At 40.9% G+C, this 17,984-nt stretch overlaps 1 protein-coding gene across 2 annotated transcripts; it reads left to right on the forward strand.

The window, feature by feature from the left end:
* The first annotated feature begins 1,257 nt into the window (after window positions 1–1,257).
* Window positions 1,258–16,794, forward strand: LOC127416303 (pre-mRNA-processing factor 39-like). 2 transcript variants are annotated; one of them, XM_051655577.1, is made up of 14 exons: window positions 1,258–1,397; window positions 5,708–6,261; window positions 6,347–6,472; window positions 6,772–6,890; window positions 6,988–7,155; window positions 8,815–8,977; window positions 9,348–9,455; window positions 10,923–11,087; window positions 11,508–11,634; window positions 11,726–11,994; window positions 15,194–15,378; window positions 15,525–15,599; window positions 16,087–16,204; window positions 16,336–16,794. In XM_051655577.1, exons 1-14 carry the CDS (start codon window positions 1,385–1,387, stop codon window positions 16,423–16,425), a joined length of 2,280 nt encoding a protein of 759 aa, XP_051511537.1. In that variant the 5' UTR covers window positions 1,258–1,384; the 3' UTR covers window positions 16,426–16,794. The 2 variants fall into 2 exon arrangements, with proteins under 2 accessions (XP_051511537.1, XP_051511538.1); XM_051655578.1 differs by lacking the exon at window positions 15,525–15,599.
* The last annotated feature ends 1,190 nt before the right edge of the window (window positions 16,795–17,984 follow it).

Below are 17,984 nucleotides of genomic sequence, written 5' to 3' on the forward strand. Positions count from 1 at the left end.
TTACATAAATAATATGTATGTGAAAAGTAGTTGAAACCATTCATCAACATAAAGTCTGGATTCATTATTAATAATAGATTGATGTTATTTATTAGTTTTAGATATCAACTTAGTTATCAGTTTAAACATTTTATTCATTAAACATTACAAAACACTTGGCTTTCTCTGTGCATGTGGGTTTGCTCAATGTGTGCTTTAAATTTCATCCGAATTCACCACATTTTTTATTTTTTATTTATTTTTTTTTTATAATTAAAGAAAGGAAATCACATGTTTTAGGTAATAATTAACACAAAAGTTCCACTCTGCAACTAATCAAAGAGTGCCAGCTGTGTAAATATAAGAAAAACCTAGAAAGGATGAAAGAGTCTCATTTCTGTGCTTTGAAATTAACCGCTAATAAGTCAAACAAGCGCTAAATGACAGACGAAACAGGTTTTATGCATTTTAGAGTCATTTTTAGAAAGCTTGTGCTTTAATTAAGGCGGGTCGATAGATTATGGCCAAGGCTATCATTTAGTACGGTATTACATATGTTGATATATGCATATAGTTTTAAGGTAAATGCTGTGCTATGATAAGTACTTCTCTGATTCAAGTGAATATTACATTATTACCAGTGTTGGGTAAGTTACTCTGAAAAAGTAATGAATTACTAAATACTAATTACATCTTCTACAGTGTAATTAGATTACTGTAGGCTACTAATTACTCTGCCTGAAAAGTAATTGCATTACTTATTACTAATTACTTTCTAAAACCCTGATCAACCTCGACCAGATGAAAAATACAAGGATAGACATGAAACTGTTCCTTTAATTCTTTCAGATTAATCGTATAAAATCAAATAAATTATTCATGAACTGGCCAAAGAATTTAAAGGGGCTGCGTTAAATTAGAAAATATATATTTGAACATTAGACTTTAAATTTCGATTTTAAATTCTCTATTGTTTTATATAGAATTGTTCTATAGTCTGTACAGTATTTAACGCAATTACATCAGAAACTACTGTAATTAAATTACTGAAAAATTAAGTCATCCATTACTTTACTTTTCCAATAAAAAATTAATTTAATTACAGTAATTCATTACTTAGTAATGCATTATACCCAACACTGATTATTACACGTTGTCCTGTATTCATGGGCCGTGGTGCCCCCTCTACCGGTGAGATTGCGAATGACATCCGATTACAAAACTCGCCTTTCTATGTGTCTGGAGTTGAATACCGCAGTGCGCAGGCGCGGAATATTCTTGTCCTTCTCTGGTCGCTCGACGCAGCGGATGTTGAAGAGCGAAGCGCGGCCGCTCGACCACATGTTATCAAACGCATACAACTTCGACGAAGTTACCAAAATACCTGCTATTTCAACCCAGTTTCATGGAAGACTCTGGTGAGTATCCACCCCATCATGGATTCCCAGCAATGAATGTTCGCTTCTTGTGGTTTTGTCCTGAGAAACTAAATGAACGGCGTCGAGTCGAAAGCAGAGCAGGCCGCTGCAACACACGGCGCTTTTAAATCGCAATTCTGTTGATTCTTGTTACTAATTTGTGCCTTTTGTTTAATCATGCTGGTAAATTAGCCAAAGTTTAATAAAATCAGGGTATTGGCTGTATGGGTCATTGCATAGATGTATTACAGACAGTGTTGGGTGGAATTACTGTAATTAAATTACTCTTTCATTGAAAGTAAAGTAAGGGATTACTCTTACATTTTCAGTAATTTAATTAGTTACTTCTGATGTAATTGTGTTAAATACTGTATAGACTATATAGCAATTCTATATAAAACAATAGTGAATTTAAAATCGAAATTTAATGGCTAATATTAAAATGTGTTTTCTAATTTAACGCTGCCTCTTTAAATTCTTTGGCCAGTTCATGAATAATTTATTTGATTTGATATGATTAATTTGAAAGAATTAAAGGAACAGTTTCATATCTATACTTGTATTTTTCATCTGGTCGAGGTTGATCAGGGTTTTAGAAAGTAATTAGTATTAAGTAATGCAATTACTTTTCAGAGAGTAATTAGTACATTTATCCAATTACACTGTAGGTTTTTTTTTTTTTTTTTTCCACCCAATTTGGAATGCCCAATTCTCAATGCGCTCTAAGTCCTCGTGGTGGCGTAGTGACTCGCCTCATTCCGGGTGGCGGAGGACGAATCTCAGTTGCCTCCGCGTCTGATACCGTCAATCCGTGCATCTTATCACGTGGCTTGTTGAGCGCGTTGCCACGGAGACATAGTGCGTGTGGAGGCTTCGTGGCATCCACGCACAACTCACCACACGCCCCACCGAGAGCGAACCACATTATAGCAACCACGAGGAGGTTACCCCATGTGACTCTACCCTCCCTAGCAACCGGGCCAATTTGGTTGCTTAGGAGACCTGGCTGGAGTCACTCAGCACGCCCTGGATTCGAACTAGCGAACTCCAGGGGTGGTAGCCAGCGTCTTTTACCACTGAGCTACCCAGGCCCCATGAAGATGTTATTAGTAGTTAGTAATTAATTACTTGTTTTAGAGTAACTTACCCAACACTGATTACAGACCAGGCCAGTGGGGCCAGTGCTCAGGGGCCCTGGGGGGGGGGGCACCTCATTAACTTTGAAAACAAATGTTTATATATGCTTGAATATGTGGCCCCCACAGATGTCAGATTATATTTAAAGTGTTTGATGAAGTTAAAATATGTCATCATGTATTATTGCCCCTTTAACACATTTATTACACATTCTTGTTTTTTGTATGCATAATTTGTAGTATTTACATTGTGTTTACATTATGTATAACAAATGTTAAAATGGTACTGTCTCTTTAAGAACAGGGGCTGTTCAGCAAACAGTTGAGCAGTTTCTTACCACGACCGTGCTGTGTGTTTGAGTTCATCTGACTGTAAAGAAAAGAACGGGTATTAAAAGAGACTTAAATCAATGAAAATTGACTGTGTGAATCTCAACTTTGAAAGATAATTGGCCCCGGGGCCCTTGCTAGTCACAATCCACCCTTGGGTCACTGACGAAATAGAGAAATCATGCTCAAAATGCATAGATTTTCTGCTAAATTAATCTTTTGAGTCCAAAGTGGGTTCACAAACTTGGAAAAACATTTATAAGTTCTTTATATATATATATATTTTTAAAGGATTTTAAAGATGTAATGTGGTGTAACTATTGAGTAAATGGTATTAAAATACTTTCCTGCACCTTGAATACATGATTGTGCACTACTTGCATATTCATGAATTTCAGAAAGTTTTCAAACATGTTTTTCAATGTGGCAAATATTATCAAATATCATGAATTTTTGAGGCAAGAATATCAAGACGTTATTTCAGGGTTACACCAGAGTACCTGAACAAAATATGTATTTTTATTCATAATATTCTACTCATGCCAACATTTCTGTATTCAAGAATTTCAGATTTTCAGCCAGGTCTCCTAAGCAACCAAATTGGCCCGGTTGCTAGGGAGGGTAGAGTCACATGGGGTAACCTCCTCGTGGTCATGATTAGTGGTTCTCGCTCTCAATGGGGCGTGTGGTAAGTTGTGTGTGGATCGTGGAGAGTAGCATGAGCCTCCACATGCTGTGAGTCTCCGCGGTGTCATGCACAACGAGTCACGTGATCAGATGCACGGATTGACGGTCTCAGAAGCAACTGAATCTTGTCCTCCACCACTCGGATTGAGGTGAGCAACAGCGCCACCATGAGGACCTAATAAGTAGTGGAAATTGGGCATTCCAAATTGGAAAAAACAAAACAAAGAATTTCAGATTTTAATGTCAAAATGACTTTAAACTCACTAATTATAACATGTTCATTAAAATAGAGGTGCATTCAAATTTAATTAACATATTAGCTCAATTAGGGGTGGATCTTATATCACGATATGAGTAATTTTATATCACGATATAGATACATTTTTCTGAAAGATCTATAAAATTGTATTATATATTAAGCTATGTCGCAATGTGTAATTTTGAGTAATCCAGTCAGTGAATTAAATACTTTATAAATTAAAACTTATTCATTTTATATAATTTTCTCTTTATTTTGAACTTGACAAACATAAAGAAAAATAATAATAATAAATGCCAAATTTCAGTGATGACTTGCACCAATTTTCTTTTTCTTCTTGTTGTTGTTATGATTATTGTTATAACTTTCCTCAAGAAACTTAACATCTCAAATTCATGCAAAAAGTAAAATAATCCATAAATAAAACACATAATTAGGCTCTTTGTGTTTATTAATCTCTATATAGAAAATATCTGAAGGAAAATACGGTATGGATGGTTTGTTTCCTGATATCAAACATCATTGGAACAGAATTTTAGAAAGGGGTTTTGATGTGTATTTTAAAAACCCATATGACATCGAGAGAAACCAGAATGAGTGACGAGTCCTGTCACTGGAGCACAAATGAAGGGACTGGGATGACTTCAAGACTCGGGTGCACTTGAGTGTTTCAGACTGCGCGTCCGTGCAACACTCGCACAAGACACAGCTGCGCGTGTTTGGATGGGATGCATGTTTGGAGCGTGGGATGAATCTCATTGAATTTGCCTTGGCGGTCGCTCAAGCGAAATTTCAGGCTTCAGATCAGATTCAGTGTCAGTTTTTCTCGTATACTAGACAAGCTTTGTGTCGGTGAAAAACCATGTGTTTCATAATTTCACTCAGTCTCACATGAAGTCCTGACCACGTGCACATTATATATATATATCGACATATACAATGCACAAACCTTGCAAATCGCTGTTTTCTGCTCGGTGTCGCGTTTTCTAAAGCCAAACCAATTTCACACCACGGAGGATGCACTTTTTCCTTCATAATCTCCACTTCTCATTCAAATTAATTTGAGGAACGAGCAGTCCCTCTGCCTTCCTCCATTTATCCGACAGAGTGTGTAATGCGTACGTGTTATGTGCTGTACACATTTATCGTGTGGCAATTTTGCATTACCGCGATAGAGACGATAATCCAAAACGCATACCGGTTGGCACATTTCTACCGGTTTATCACGTCTACCGGTATATCGCCCACTCCTAAACTCAATAGATCTGGACCGGGGGAAACATCACGCCATTGACCTGTTGACCAGCTGTTCGTATATGCCTGGGTAGCTCAGTGGTAAAAGACGCTGTCTATCACACCTGGAGTTCGCTAGCTCGCTAGTTTGAAACCCAGGGTGTGCTGAGTGACTCCAGCCAGGTCTCCTAAGCAACCAAATTGGCCCGGTTGCTAGGGAGGGTAGAGTCACATGGGGTAAACGCCTTGTAGTCGCTATAATGTGGTTCATTCTCGGTGGGGCGCATGGTGAGTTGAGCGCGGTGGCCGGCGTGAAGCCTCCACACGCGCTATGTCTCCGTGGCAACGCACTCAACAAGCCACGTGATAAGATGGTCTCAGACGCGGAGGCAACTGGACTGAGGCAAATCACTACGCGACCACGAGGACTTAAAAGCACATTGGGAATTGGGCTTTCCAAATTGGGAGAAAAAGGAAAAAAAAACAAAACGTTCAGTATCTGAAACCTGTGATCCTAGAAGTGGATCTGGTTACCATGCACATCAAAGAACATCCAAGCTTTTCTGGATTGCACTGGCTTAAAAAAAATGGCATTGAAAACAGCATTTTGTAAGTGCACATTAATTGAATACTTAATGCTTATTTTTTCAATCTGTCTGTCTCAGGTGATCCCATGATGGGAATGCTGGACACGAATGCCCCTGACAATGGAGATGCTCCTGCTATGGAAGCAACGGGGCCCGATTATAGCACAGATCTGACCGCTCCAGGCTGGACTGTTGCACAGGTTCCCCTCGCAAACCCAGAAAGTGCAGAATACGATCAGGTGCAACAGGTGACCGCCATGGAACAGTACCAGCTGTACTCGATGGAACACATGAAATCCGCAGCAGACAACATTGACCAGAAGTCCAGTGGGTCGGACACCAGTCTAGATAACTCTGGGCAAGTAGTCGGACAGCTGTCAGAATCAAACGGACAGCATGTGGACCAATCAGCAGAGCCGGATGCCATGAAGCAGGCGGCCGGCGACTCGGAGAGCCCTTCAAATATGGAGCTGGAGGATGTGCCCAAAGAGGGAGCAGAAGCAGCTGCAGAATTGACTGAGACACAAGAGCCTGAACTTCCCTTAGAGTACGAGAGGCTATATAAGGTTGTGGAAGATAATCCTGAAGACTTCAACGGCTGGGTGTACCTTCTGCAATATGTTGAACAAGAGGTAGGTGCCGTGTTTTGAAATGCTACTAAATTAAAAGCAGTATAGGTGTTATTTATACTTAAAAACTTCGTTTTTTACATTTCAGAACCACCTGGTGGCTTCAAGGAAGGCGTTTGATGCATTTTTCCTACACTATCCCTACTGTTATGGATATTGGAAGAAATATGCGGATATTGAGAGGAAACATGGCTGCATTCAGGTTGCAGATGAGGTATGTGAAGTTTCACTTTAATTTTTGTAAACTTATGAAAGTCAACATGAAATGGCATTCACAACCAATCTTCTATAATGTGATTATTTCCAGGCGAAATAAGAAATACAATTTTTACATTTAATTTGCTTTGAAATAACGTGGACTGGTGAATCGTCCATAATAAGATAAGGAATATGGATTAAAGTCCATTTTGATATCATGTTGACTTCAAGGCCCTGTTCTCTTTAGAGCAGCATGAGAACAGCATGTTCAAGTGTCATGTAAATGAACTGATTTGAATGTTATTTCCATCACAGGTGTACCGGCGAGGCCTGCAGGCCATTCCGCTCAGTGTCGACCTGTGGCTTCATTACATCACGTTCCTGAGAGAGAACCAAGACACCAGTGACGGAGAGGCGGAAAATCGCATCAGAGCGTATGTGTACCACCCCTCACCTGAAGTCATAAGATAAATGCAGAAATGTCTCGGATTGATTTTTAGTGAACATTTTGACCTGAATGCTTGCTTTCAGGTCCTATGAGCACGCAGTCCTCGCCTGCGGAACAGATTTCCGTTCTGACCGTTTGTGGGAAGCGTATATCAGCTGGGAACTGGAGCAGGAGAAGCTGGCTAACGTCACCGCCATCTATGACCGCGTCCTCTGCATTCCCACACAGCTGTACTCGCAGCACTTCCAGAAGTACGTATTCTTTACACACTTCTGTTATTACGGTACAGTGTTTGCACAGCAGCACTACGTTGATTTTCCTCCATTATTCCGTTTAGGATTTGTTCTAAACCTCTTACATTTAAAGAGATAGTTCACCCAAAAATGAAAATTCTCTCATCATTTACTCACCCTCATGCCATCCCAGATGTGTATGACTTTCTTTAATCTGCAGAACACAAATGAAGATTTGTAGGAGAATATTTCAGCCCTGTAGGTCCATACAATGCAAGTGAATGGGTGCCAAATGTTTGAAGTTCCGAAAAGCACTTAAAGGCAGCATAAAAGTGATCCATTCGACTCCATTGGATTAATGTGATCTGAAGCGAAATGCTAAATGTGTGTAAAAACAAAATGGATCAATATTTAACTTTTTTTACTATAAATTCATGAGGGTCGAGGTCAAGCATGTTGGCAAGTTCACGCGAGAACTGACGTGTGAAATACGGAAGAGTAAACCTGGAAGCGCGGTGTTGTTTACAATAGAGGAGCATAGAGAATCATACATAGATGCCTCATTCGGCTGGTTTGAATATGTAAACTACGGCGCCATCTCGGAACGGTCAACAAGGAGAGTTGTTTGAATTGGTTTGAATGCAAATGAGTGAGTGGAGATGCCTCAGACCGCTGCATTAACTCCTTTTGTGTCGAAAAAGTACAGCGGTCCATAGAAACAGCTAATAAGGGATCTACATATGTATATCTATGCAGAGGAGGCTTACGTGCTTGCATTACCCGAGAGGCCGTTTGAACTCCACCCTCGTCAACGTACAAACCTCAAGCTCGCCGGAAGCATTATTAGTGATTTCTTTTAAAAAAATTATTTAACTATTACACACAACTGGCCATTCATTTCAGAAGACATTAATTAGACCGCTGGAATCATGTGGATTATTTTTATGATGGCTATGTGTACTTTTTGGACCGTCTTTAGGATGAGACGTTAAACCGAGGTCCTGACTCTCAGTGGTCATTACATTTCCCAGGGCATTTCTTGTAAAGAGTAAGGTATACCCTGGTGTCCTGGCCAAATTCTCGGCCCTTCTCAGTCATGGCCTCCTAATAATCACCATTCATGAATTGGCTTTATCACTCTCCTCTCTCCTCTCCACCAATAGCTGGTGTGTGTGGTGAGCGTACTGGCAGACTATAGCTGCCATCGCATCATCCAGGTGGATGCTGCACACTGGTGGTGGTTGAGGAGATTCCCCTGTTCACTGTGTAAAACACTTTGAGTGTAGTGTCAGAAAAGCGCTATATAAATGTAACATCCATTCACTTTATTAGAATGCAAGGCAACCTGGTTAGAGAAATCCAAGTTCTTTTCATTATAGGAAACAAAGGTGCACAAGAAAAATGTACAAATGCACCACAGGGGGAAGTTGTCAACTGAGTGTAAATGTAAAATAAATTTAAATCTAATACCTCCACATGCTCAGAAATAATAGAATAAAATAAACTGCTAAATACTTCTTAGCCTGTGTAGATATTCATTTTATCTAAATCAAGTCTGTCTAGAAAGTTATCTTGTATCTAGTTATCTTTGGGAAAAGCACATCTAGTTGTATTTTAGGGTTTGCACATTATTTCTAAAGTTCTAACTATCTGGTGTCACTGTGGTCACTTTTTCAGGTTCAAAGAGCACGTACAGAACAACAACCCCAAGCACTTCCTGTCTGAGGAGGAGTTTGTGCAGCTCCGAGTGGAACTGGCCAACGCTAATAAACCCAACGAAGATGATGCACCTGGTGAAGAACTACCACCGGGCACAGAAGACCTGCCTGATCCTGCTAAGGTGAGAGCATCACCTGCTGTCTGTGGGGTTTCTTAACATGCCAGAGGTCGGGAGGGCCCTGCCTGATCCTGGAGACAAGCAAAACTTGTACAGGTTTGAAGAGGTGTCTTTCCATTAGCAGTCAATGAAAACCTGAGGGTCCAGGTTGGCATCCAATCAGGGACTTGGGACGAAATGACACCGTCCCCCAACCCCTCCCCTCCCAGCACCTGGGCTTGGGCCACAGCTGATTCACTGGGTGTGCATACTGCGTACTGTTTCTGTCAAACTCATGGTGATGTAAACACTTTGTGTAGCTGGACATCAGACGAGATAAGTTGTTTGTGCTTTCATGACGTCATGATTCAAGGTGGTTTGTTTTGCTCTTTAGAGGGTGACGGAGATCGAGAACATGAGACATAAAGTGATCGAGACGCGACAGGAGACGTTCAACCAAAATGAGCATGAAGTCAGCAAGCGCTGGGCTTTTGAAGAGGGGGTGAGTACTTCAACCAGGAGTTTTTAACTGCTTACAATAACAACCACTCAAAAACACACTCAATGCCTTACCAACAACATAGGAACTCCCTTGTAAACAGAACACCCTTGCAGCTGCATGAATGCTTTAGCAACTGCATAGCAACACTCTAATCACCACCCACAACACCTTAGCAACAGCATAGCAATGCCTTAGTAACAACCCGGAACACCTTAGCAACCACCCCAAAATTCCCTAACAACTGCATTAGAAACACCCTGACAGCTTCTCTGAACATTCTAGCAAAGCCCTGGCAAACACTGAGAACACCTTAGCAATCAACCAAAACACCCTAGCAACCGCATAGCAACACCCTAATCACCACCCACAACACCTTAGCAAAAGCATAGCAGCGCCTTGGTAACAACCCGGAACAATACCAGCCATATAACAATGCCCTGGCAGCCACCCAGAATACTCTAGCAGCTGCATAGTAATGCCCTGGTAAACACCCAGAATGCCTTAGCAACCACAGAGAACACCCTAGCAACTGCATAGCAATGCCCTTGCAAACACCTAGAACAACCAAGCAACTGCATAGCAACACTCTGGCAACCACCCAAAACATTCTAGGAACCCCATAGCAATGCCTTGGTAAACACCCAGAACATTTTAGCAACTACTGAGACCACTAGCAACTGAATAGCAACATCCCAGCCACCACCCAGAGCACACTAGCAAAAACCTTAACAACTACATAGCAACACCCTGGCAAACACCCAAAACATTTTATTAACTATTCAAAACACCCTAGCAACCATATAACAACGTCATGGCAAACACCCAGAACACCTTAGCAACCACCCCAAAACATCCTAACAACCGCATTAGAAACACCCTAACAGCTTCTATGAACATTCTAGCAACTGCAAAGCAACTCCCTGGTAAACACTGAGAACACCTTAGCAACCAACCAAAACACCCTAGCAACAGCATAGTAACACCCTAATCACCACCCACAACACCTTAGCAACAGCATAGTAATGCCCTGGTAACAACCCGGAACACCTTAGCAACCACCCCAAAACACCCTAACAACCGCATTAGAAACACCCTGACAGCTTCTATGAACATTCTAGCAACTGCAAAGCAACGCCCTGGTAAACACTGAGAACACCTTAGCAACCAACCAAAACACCCTAGCAACCACATAGTAACACCCTAATCACCACCCACAACTCCTTAGCAACAGGATAGCAACGCCCTGGTAACAACCCGGAACACCTTAGCAACCACCCAGAACACTACCAGCCATATAACAGTGCCCTGGCAGCCTCCCAGAACACTCTTAGCAACTGCATAGCAATTCCCTGGTAAACACCCAGAAGGACTGTCCTAAATTGTGTCGTTGATTGATGTCAGACTGCTGTACCCTGTACTTTCTAAACTGTTAAACAACACCAACGAAAGATCATTTTGCCCCTCTAGATCAAGCGTCCGTACTTCCACGTGAAAGCGCTGGAGAAGACCCAACTGAACAACTGGAGAGAGTACCTGGACTTCGAGCTGGAGAACGGCACGCCAGAGCGAGTGGTGATTCTGTTCGAGCGCTGCCTGATCGCCTGCGCACTCTACGAGGAGTTCTGGATCAAGGTAGATAGACAGCGCGTCCGTTGTCCGCGTCATTTCCTCTGTGCACCCCTTTGCTTCCCCATCAACGATATCATCACTTCCACAGTAACACTTCCTGCACTCTTTGCGTGTAACGTTGATATTTGACTGTATCTGTTATATTAGGGGATGGCCCTGCTTGCCACACAAGATTTGACCGCAGCATTTGCCAACTACGTTGCATCTCTCCGTCTACTTCTACCTTACAGAAACTTATCTTATTGGTTCCATGAAGGTGCTGATGGGTTTAAAACAGAAATTCTCAAAACGATCTTGTCAATGGAAATTCAGCGGTGCGGGGATTTGAAATGAAAGCTTAATGTTTATGTCTTCTTTTCCCTGCTCTTCTGTTATGTCCTCTCTGTCACTTCCTCTCTTTCCTGTCCTGCTTTTCCTCCCAAGTACGCCAAGTATCTGGAGAGCTACAGCACTGAAGGAGTGAGGCACATCTACAAGAAGGCCTGCACCATCCACCTGCCCAAGAAACCTGCCGTTCACCTCCTCTGGGCGGCGTTCGAGGAGCAGCAAGGTCTAGATTTCACTTTGAATTTCATGTGGAATCAAAATTTTGTATGTGAAATGATCCCTTCAGAATTATAAATGTATGCATGTATGTACAGGGAACATTGAGGAGGCCCGTAGCATTCTGAAAGCAGTAGAGGTGGCGGTCCCAGGATTGGCCATGGTGAGGTTACGCAGGGTGAGTCTGGAGCGTCGTCATGGCAACATGGATGAAGCGGAGACCTTATTGCGTGATGCCATCATGAACGGAAATAATGCCAGTGAGTCATCGTTCTATGCTGTGAAACTGGCCCGACAGCTGCTGAAGGTGCAGAAGAGCATCGCAAAGGCCAAGAAAGTTCTAATGGAGGCCATCGAGAAAGACGAGGTACAGATATCGTCGACATAAAATGGACTCTGTAAATTTTTTTTTTTATGTAACCAAGGCTGCAAGGACTGGGAAAGATATGATTTGGTTTTTGTGGTTTTTATATTTAAACCTGGATTTTGCCATAGAAACTGGCATGGTGTTAAAAACAATCCCATCTCCACTTGGGGCGGGGGCGGGGGGGTTTCACTTAAAATGTTAAAGCACCCCCATATACATAGGCATATGAGGTATCGTTTGAAAGCTTAGAATCAATCACTTTTGCATTTGTTACACTAAATAAAGTAAGGCCTGAAAACTAGTGACCCCTAGAGGTAATGGGGTAGTAGATATATTTATTTGAATAGACTTAGTCTTTCACATGGCACTTAAATTAAGGATGCACCGACACCAAACTCCGATATCGGAAATCTCAGTATCGGCCGAGACCGATCCCGATTCTGGTAAAATGCTGCTCTGGTGCCGTTCTAAATGCATATTATAAGTGAATCGAACTATTGAGCATTTACATCTGAGATGTTGTTCACGAGTATCGCTCAAATGTTGCTAAAAAGAAGGCTAAAAATAGCCCCGCGCGTCAGCAGAGCAGCTCCATTCATTAACGTGCTGGCGCTGCATGTGCATACTATATGTTTAATTATTAAACAGCCTTTTGCAATTCACAGAGCTATTGCACATCTTCAGTTGGCTTTGAATAAAATGCACGAGTCATATAAACTACTTTAATGGTGTTTTTATGGTTCTTTTATGTCATTTTTGGAGCTTGACAGTAATGAATATGACTAATACACAGTATCGGATTTGGATCGTGCTCGTCCGACTGATGCCCGATCTGTCTAAAAACATCAGTATCGGAGCCAAACTTAAATGGACAAGTCATATATCAAATGAAAGCTCTCGTTCTGAGGAATGTGACTGTGCAGTTTATTTTGTTGCCCTAATACCACAGTTTGAAAGATTTTCAAAAGAATCACAAAATGAAATATGAATTTTGCAAGTCATCAAATACATACAACTTTTTTTATACACCGATTATTGCTGCTGTAAGCCCCATAAACAGTTGTGCTCAAAAGTTTGCATACCCTTGGAGAATTGGTAATATATGTACCATTTTTAAAGAAAACATGAGTGAGCAGGCAAAACACATTTCTTTTATTTCTTATGGGATTCATATTCAACTGTAGGTTATAACAGAATGGCACAATCATAAAACAAAACATGACAACAAAGAAAAAAATGAAATGACCCCTGTTCAAAAGTCTGCATACCCTTAGTTCTTAATACTGTGTATTGCCCCCTTTAGCATCAATGACAGCGTGCAGTCTTTTGTAATAGTTGTCTATGAGGCCCCAAATTCTTGCAGGTGGTATAGCTGCCCATTCGTCTTGGCAAAATGCCTCCAGGTCATGCAAAGTCTTTGGTCGTCTTGCATGAACCGCACGTTTGAGATCTCCCCAGAGTGGCTCGATGATATTAAGGTCAGGAGACTGTGATGGCCACTCCAGAACCTTCACCTTTTTCTGCTGTAACCACTGGAGGGTCAACTTGGCCTTGTGCTTAGGATCATTGTCATACTGGAAAGTCCAAGAGTGTCCCATGCGCAGCTTTCGTGCAGAAGAATGCAAATTGTCTGCCAGTATTTTCTGATAACATGCTGCATTCATCTTGCCATCAATTTTCACAAGATTCCCCGTGCCTTTAGAGCTCACACACCCCCCCAAAACATCAGTGAGCCACCACCATGCTTCACAGTGGGGATGGTATTCTTTCACTATAGGCCTTGTTGACCCCTCTCCAAACATAACGCTTATGGTTGTGACCATAAAGCTCTATTTTGGTCTCGTCACTCCAAATTACAGTGTGCCAGAAGCTGTGAGGCGTGTCAAGGTGTTATCGGGCATATTGTAATCGGGCTTTTTTGTGGCATTGGCGCAGTAAAGGCTTCTTTCTGGCAACTCGACCATGCAGCTCATTTTTGTTCAAGTATCGTCGTATTGTGCTCCTTGAAACAACCACACCGTCTTTTTCCAGAGCAGCCTGTATTTCTCCTGAGGTTACCTGTGGGTTTTTCTTTGTATCCTGAACAATTCTCCTGGCAGTTGTAGCTGAAATCTTTTTTTCTGAAGAAAAAAATTAGACCAGTTTTTTGCATTTAGTCCACAGTGTGTGTGTGAATGGTGAGCTTTTAAATTTGAGTGTGAAAAATTGCAGGCGGCTGCCCAAAAATACATCAGTTTAACGAGTTAAGGCCATTTGTTTTTATGATAGTTTGCTATTAAAACATGGCTTATCTCTTAACTTGGGCTGAAACGATTAGTCGACGTTATCGACAATGTTGACAGTGTCGACAACATTTTTTGTTGTTGAATAGTCATTTCGATCTCGTTTAACGTAATATGAGATCACATTAAACTCTAAAGGTCGTTTCACACGTGACGCGGCAAGCGGTGGAATCGGCGCTTTCTCGTAGAGGAAGCGTTTTGTGCACTCAAGGCGGTGCTAGTGTTGTGATTTCAGGGGCGGCTGTTGCCATAGTTACAATCAACGAACTCGCAAAGTCACCTACACACACCAACAGCAGCAGCAGACTTGCAATGTATGTGAGAGAAATATTCTGCACCTATTTGACCTCACCTGATTGAGAAGTGCGCTGGCAACGCTATTGTAAAATATCAAATCATTAGAATCATCACTCGCAGAAGTATAACCAAGTGAACAAATACACTTATGTTTTTAATATACACCATTTTAAATGGAAAACAAGACAAAAACACTTGATAACAAGAGGATTGTTTTTAAGTGAATTTCTTTACTGAATTAAACTTAAAGTATTTTTTTCCTTTAATTCAGTGAATGTCATTTAGAGGTGTTAAAAGATGATTTTGTGCTCTTTATTGTTAGTAAGCATGTTTAATACAACTTTTTAAGTCGGGGCACAAGCTGAATAATCGGTTAAGAGCTAACGATTAATCGTTGCAATAATAGTCGAATAATCGTTAGATTAATCGATTATTATCGATTAGTTGCAGCCCTAGTCTTAACACTTACAGTACTTGTAAGTGACCAAAACTAGTCTAATAACACATCCTTTAGAAAACTTGATGGCTATTTTATAATCATTGTTGCTTAATTTCATATCGGCAACAAAATCATTATGAAAATAGTGATTTATCACCCGCCCCTCATTTTCTCCCTGCAGACGAACCCAAAGCTCTACCTGAATCTGCTGGAGCTGGAGTACAGTGGAGATGTTCAGCAGAACGAAGCCGACATCATCGCATGCTTCGACAGAGCTCTGAACAGCCCGATGTCGCTGGAGTCACGCGTCACTTTCTCACAACGCAAAGTCGAGTTTCTCGAGGACTTCGGCAGCGACATCAATGTGTGAGTGCGGCACTCCGTTCACATGCTTTTGTAGTGCCATTGAGAATCAATTGTTTTCTCACTACATAGTTGCGTTTTTTTTTTTTTTTTTTTTTTTCTCCTTTTGGATTAGTTTGAGATATAACTGGTGTTATGTTCACACACAGGCTTGTGGCCGCATTCGATGAACATCAGAAGCTTGTAAAGGAGCAAGACTCGACAAAGAGGAAAGCAGAGAACGGGTTAGCTACAGTCACACTCAATATTGATATTCTTAACTGAACCGCCTTTAGCTCGCTGAACTCTTCTACTGGTCTGTAAGCTTAAGGAATTAAATTGTACATTTATACATCATGGTAGGATGTGTTGCACTGCCTTGAGATTCTCAATGCAATAGTCGCCAGCATAAAAAAAAATTAAATAATTAGAAAAACTCAAAGTTTAATGTTTGGATGCATTATAGTAATAATAAAAATGGGAATTTTGGTGGTAAAAATGTGCTCAATTGTCATTTAATGCCAAAATGATGAAAATATTAAAAGTCTTAAATTTGCTTTTATCTTTATATACACTAATATGCAATACTTTTATTTTGCTTTTGGGCAGAAATATGATCTTGACATGTTTTGAAAGGCTGATTGATTCTCCACAAGCACTAATAATTTATTATGAGTCTTTATTTTTGCAAATACGCATTTCAAATGATTTTCTTATATGTTGCCGACGCAGCTCACAGGAGCCAGATGCAAAGAGACAACGGACAGATGACCAATCAGCAGCCTCCGGTCAAGTGATGCAGGACATGCAGGCCAACCACGCTGGATACAACTATAACAACTGGTATCAGGTGAGCTGCTGCACATTTGACTTCCTGCTCTTCTGACAGCACATGATAAGACTTAAGTATTGCCAGTCCAGAACATTGTTATATCTTGTATGTGTTTGCCATTGTTAATGTCTTCCATTTTTCTTCTCCAGCAATATAATTCATGGGGAGGTCAGAATTCGTGGGGTCCGTATGGCCAGTACGGCCAGTATAACCAGTACTACCCTCCACCCCCCACATAACGGACTACAGTGACCCATTTGAGCTCCATCAGGACGCCTGCTGTCTTCTTACCTACTCCTTCAGCTTCATCATTCTTACAGTCACTCAAACAGTCGACTTTGTGTGTGTTCGTTTCTGGCATGTGTCGAAAGAGAAATTGAGCATATTTTTCCCCTTCTGTTAAAGTGCAAGTGAGTTTTTAATAAGGCTTGGTTGATTTAGTGAGCTTTGAGTTTAGGAGGTTTAATTCTGTTAGTTGAATGATTTGTATGGAAGGAGTTTAACTTCAGCTCTGCCCTCAATGTGATCTTGTGTTCCGAGATAAACGTAAACATGAAGACATTTTTTATTTTGACTTGGTTTCATAATAAAGAGATTGACATCCTTAACCTCAGTCTTTGGGTGTTTCTTTAAAAAATTCAAATGGAGACATTATGGAGAAGTTTCTGTATAAAATGTTCATCTAGAATTGACGGGTAAAAGCTTTTTCTCCCATTTTTGGAATGCCCAATTCCCACTACTTAGTAGGTCCTCGTGGTGGCGCGGTTACCTCAATCCGGGTGGCGGAGGACAAGTCTCAGTTGCCTCCGCTTCTGAGACCGTCAGTCCATGCATCTGATCACGTGACTCGTTGTGCATGACACCATGGAGACTCACAGCATGTGGAGGCTCATGCTACTCTCCACGATCCACACACAACTCACCACACGCCCCATTGAGAGCGAGAACCACTAATCACGACCACGAGGAGGTTACCCCATGTGACTCTACCCTCCCTAGCAACCGGGCCAATTTGGTTGCTTAGGAAGCCTGGCTGGAGTCACTCAGCACGCTGTATTGTGTTTCTTAGAACCTGATGGACAGTATAGACTGTTCATTTTTGCAATTTAAGAGCATTTTAAGAACTTGTAGCATAGCTACTTAAAATTGTAATGAACAACAAATACGTTTGTCATGTGTGAACTTGCATGGAGTGTAATTTAGCTTTGTGCCCAAAGAAAATGAACAAATGAAATGTGCTGTTTTTACAGTGTAGATCGGTGCATAGCACAAAGTAAACCATCTGTAGATAAAAGCGTATAAATCATGTGTTGACAGCTCAAATTGCTTGTAAGTGCAATTGGTAAATAAACCCTCATTTGTATAAATAAATTCACACAGTGTGGACCAAGATGATATTTTGATCATTTACAAAGAAATATTAAAAATTCAGAAGTCTTTCAGATACTGCAGTATTTCTAGGTGACTAGTCAAATGTAAGGGAATGAGTGAGATTGACAGTCGGATTGAAACACAAGATGATCTTCGAAACATTTTCAAATCATGCTAGAGAACGTGATCATCAGGTTTTGGTCATGACAGCTGTAGTGCATGTCATGCAAAAGTTCAAATGCATGATCGTTTTTCAAAGTAACTTTGCATTCAAATTTGCATGCTGGTGACAAAGTAAAATGCTAAATAGAAGCATTGCAGAAACAAGTTATATTTAAGGTGAAAATTCACTAATGTTAAAAACACTTTAAAGGAATATTCCGGGTTCATTGTTAATTCTACAGTAAAACCATTACAACAATAATAT

Source organism: Myxocyprinus asiaticus, chromosome 25 (assembly GCF_019703515.2).
Source record: "Myxocyprinus asiaticus isolate MX2 ecotype Aquarium Trade chromosome 25, UBuf_Myxa_2, whole genome shotgun sequence".
In the NCBI taxonomy this organism is placed as follows: Eukaryota; Metazoa; Chordata; class Actinopteri; order Cypriniformes; family Catostomidae; genus Myxocyprinus; species Myxocyprinus asiaticus.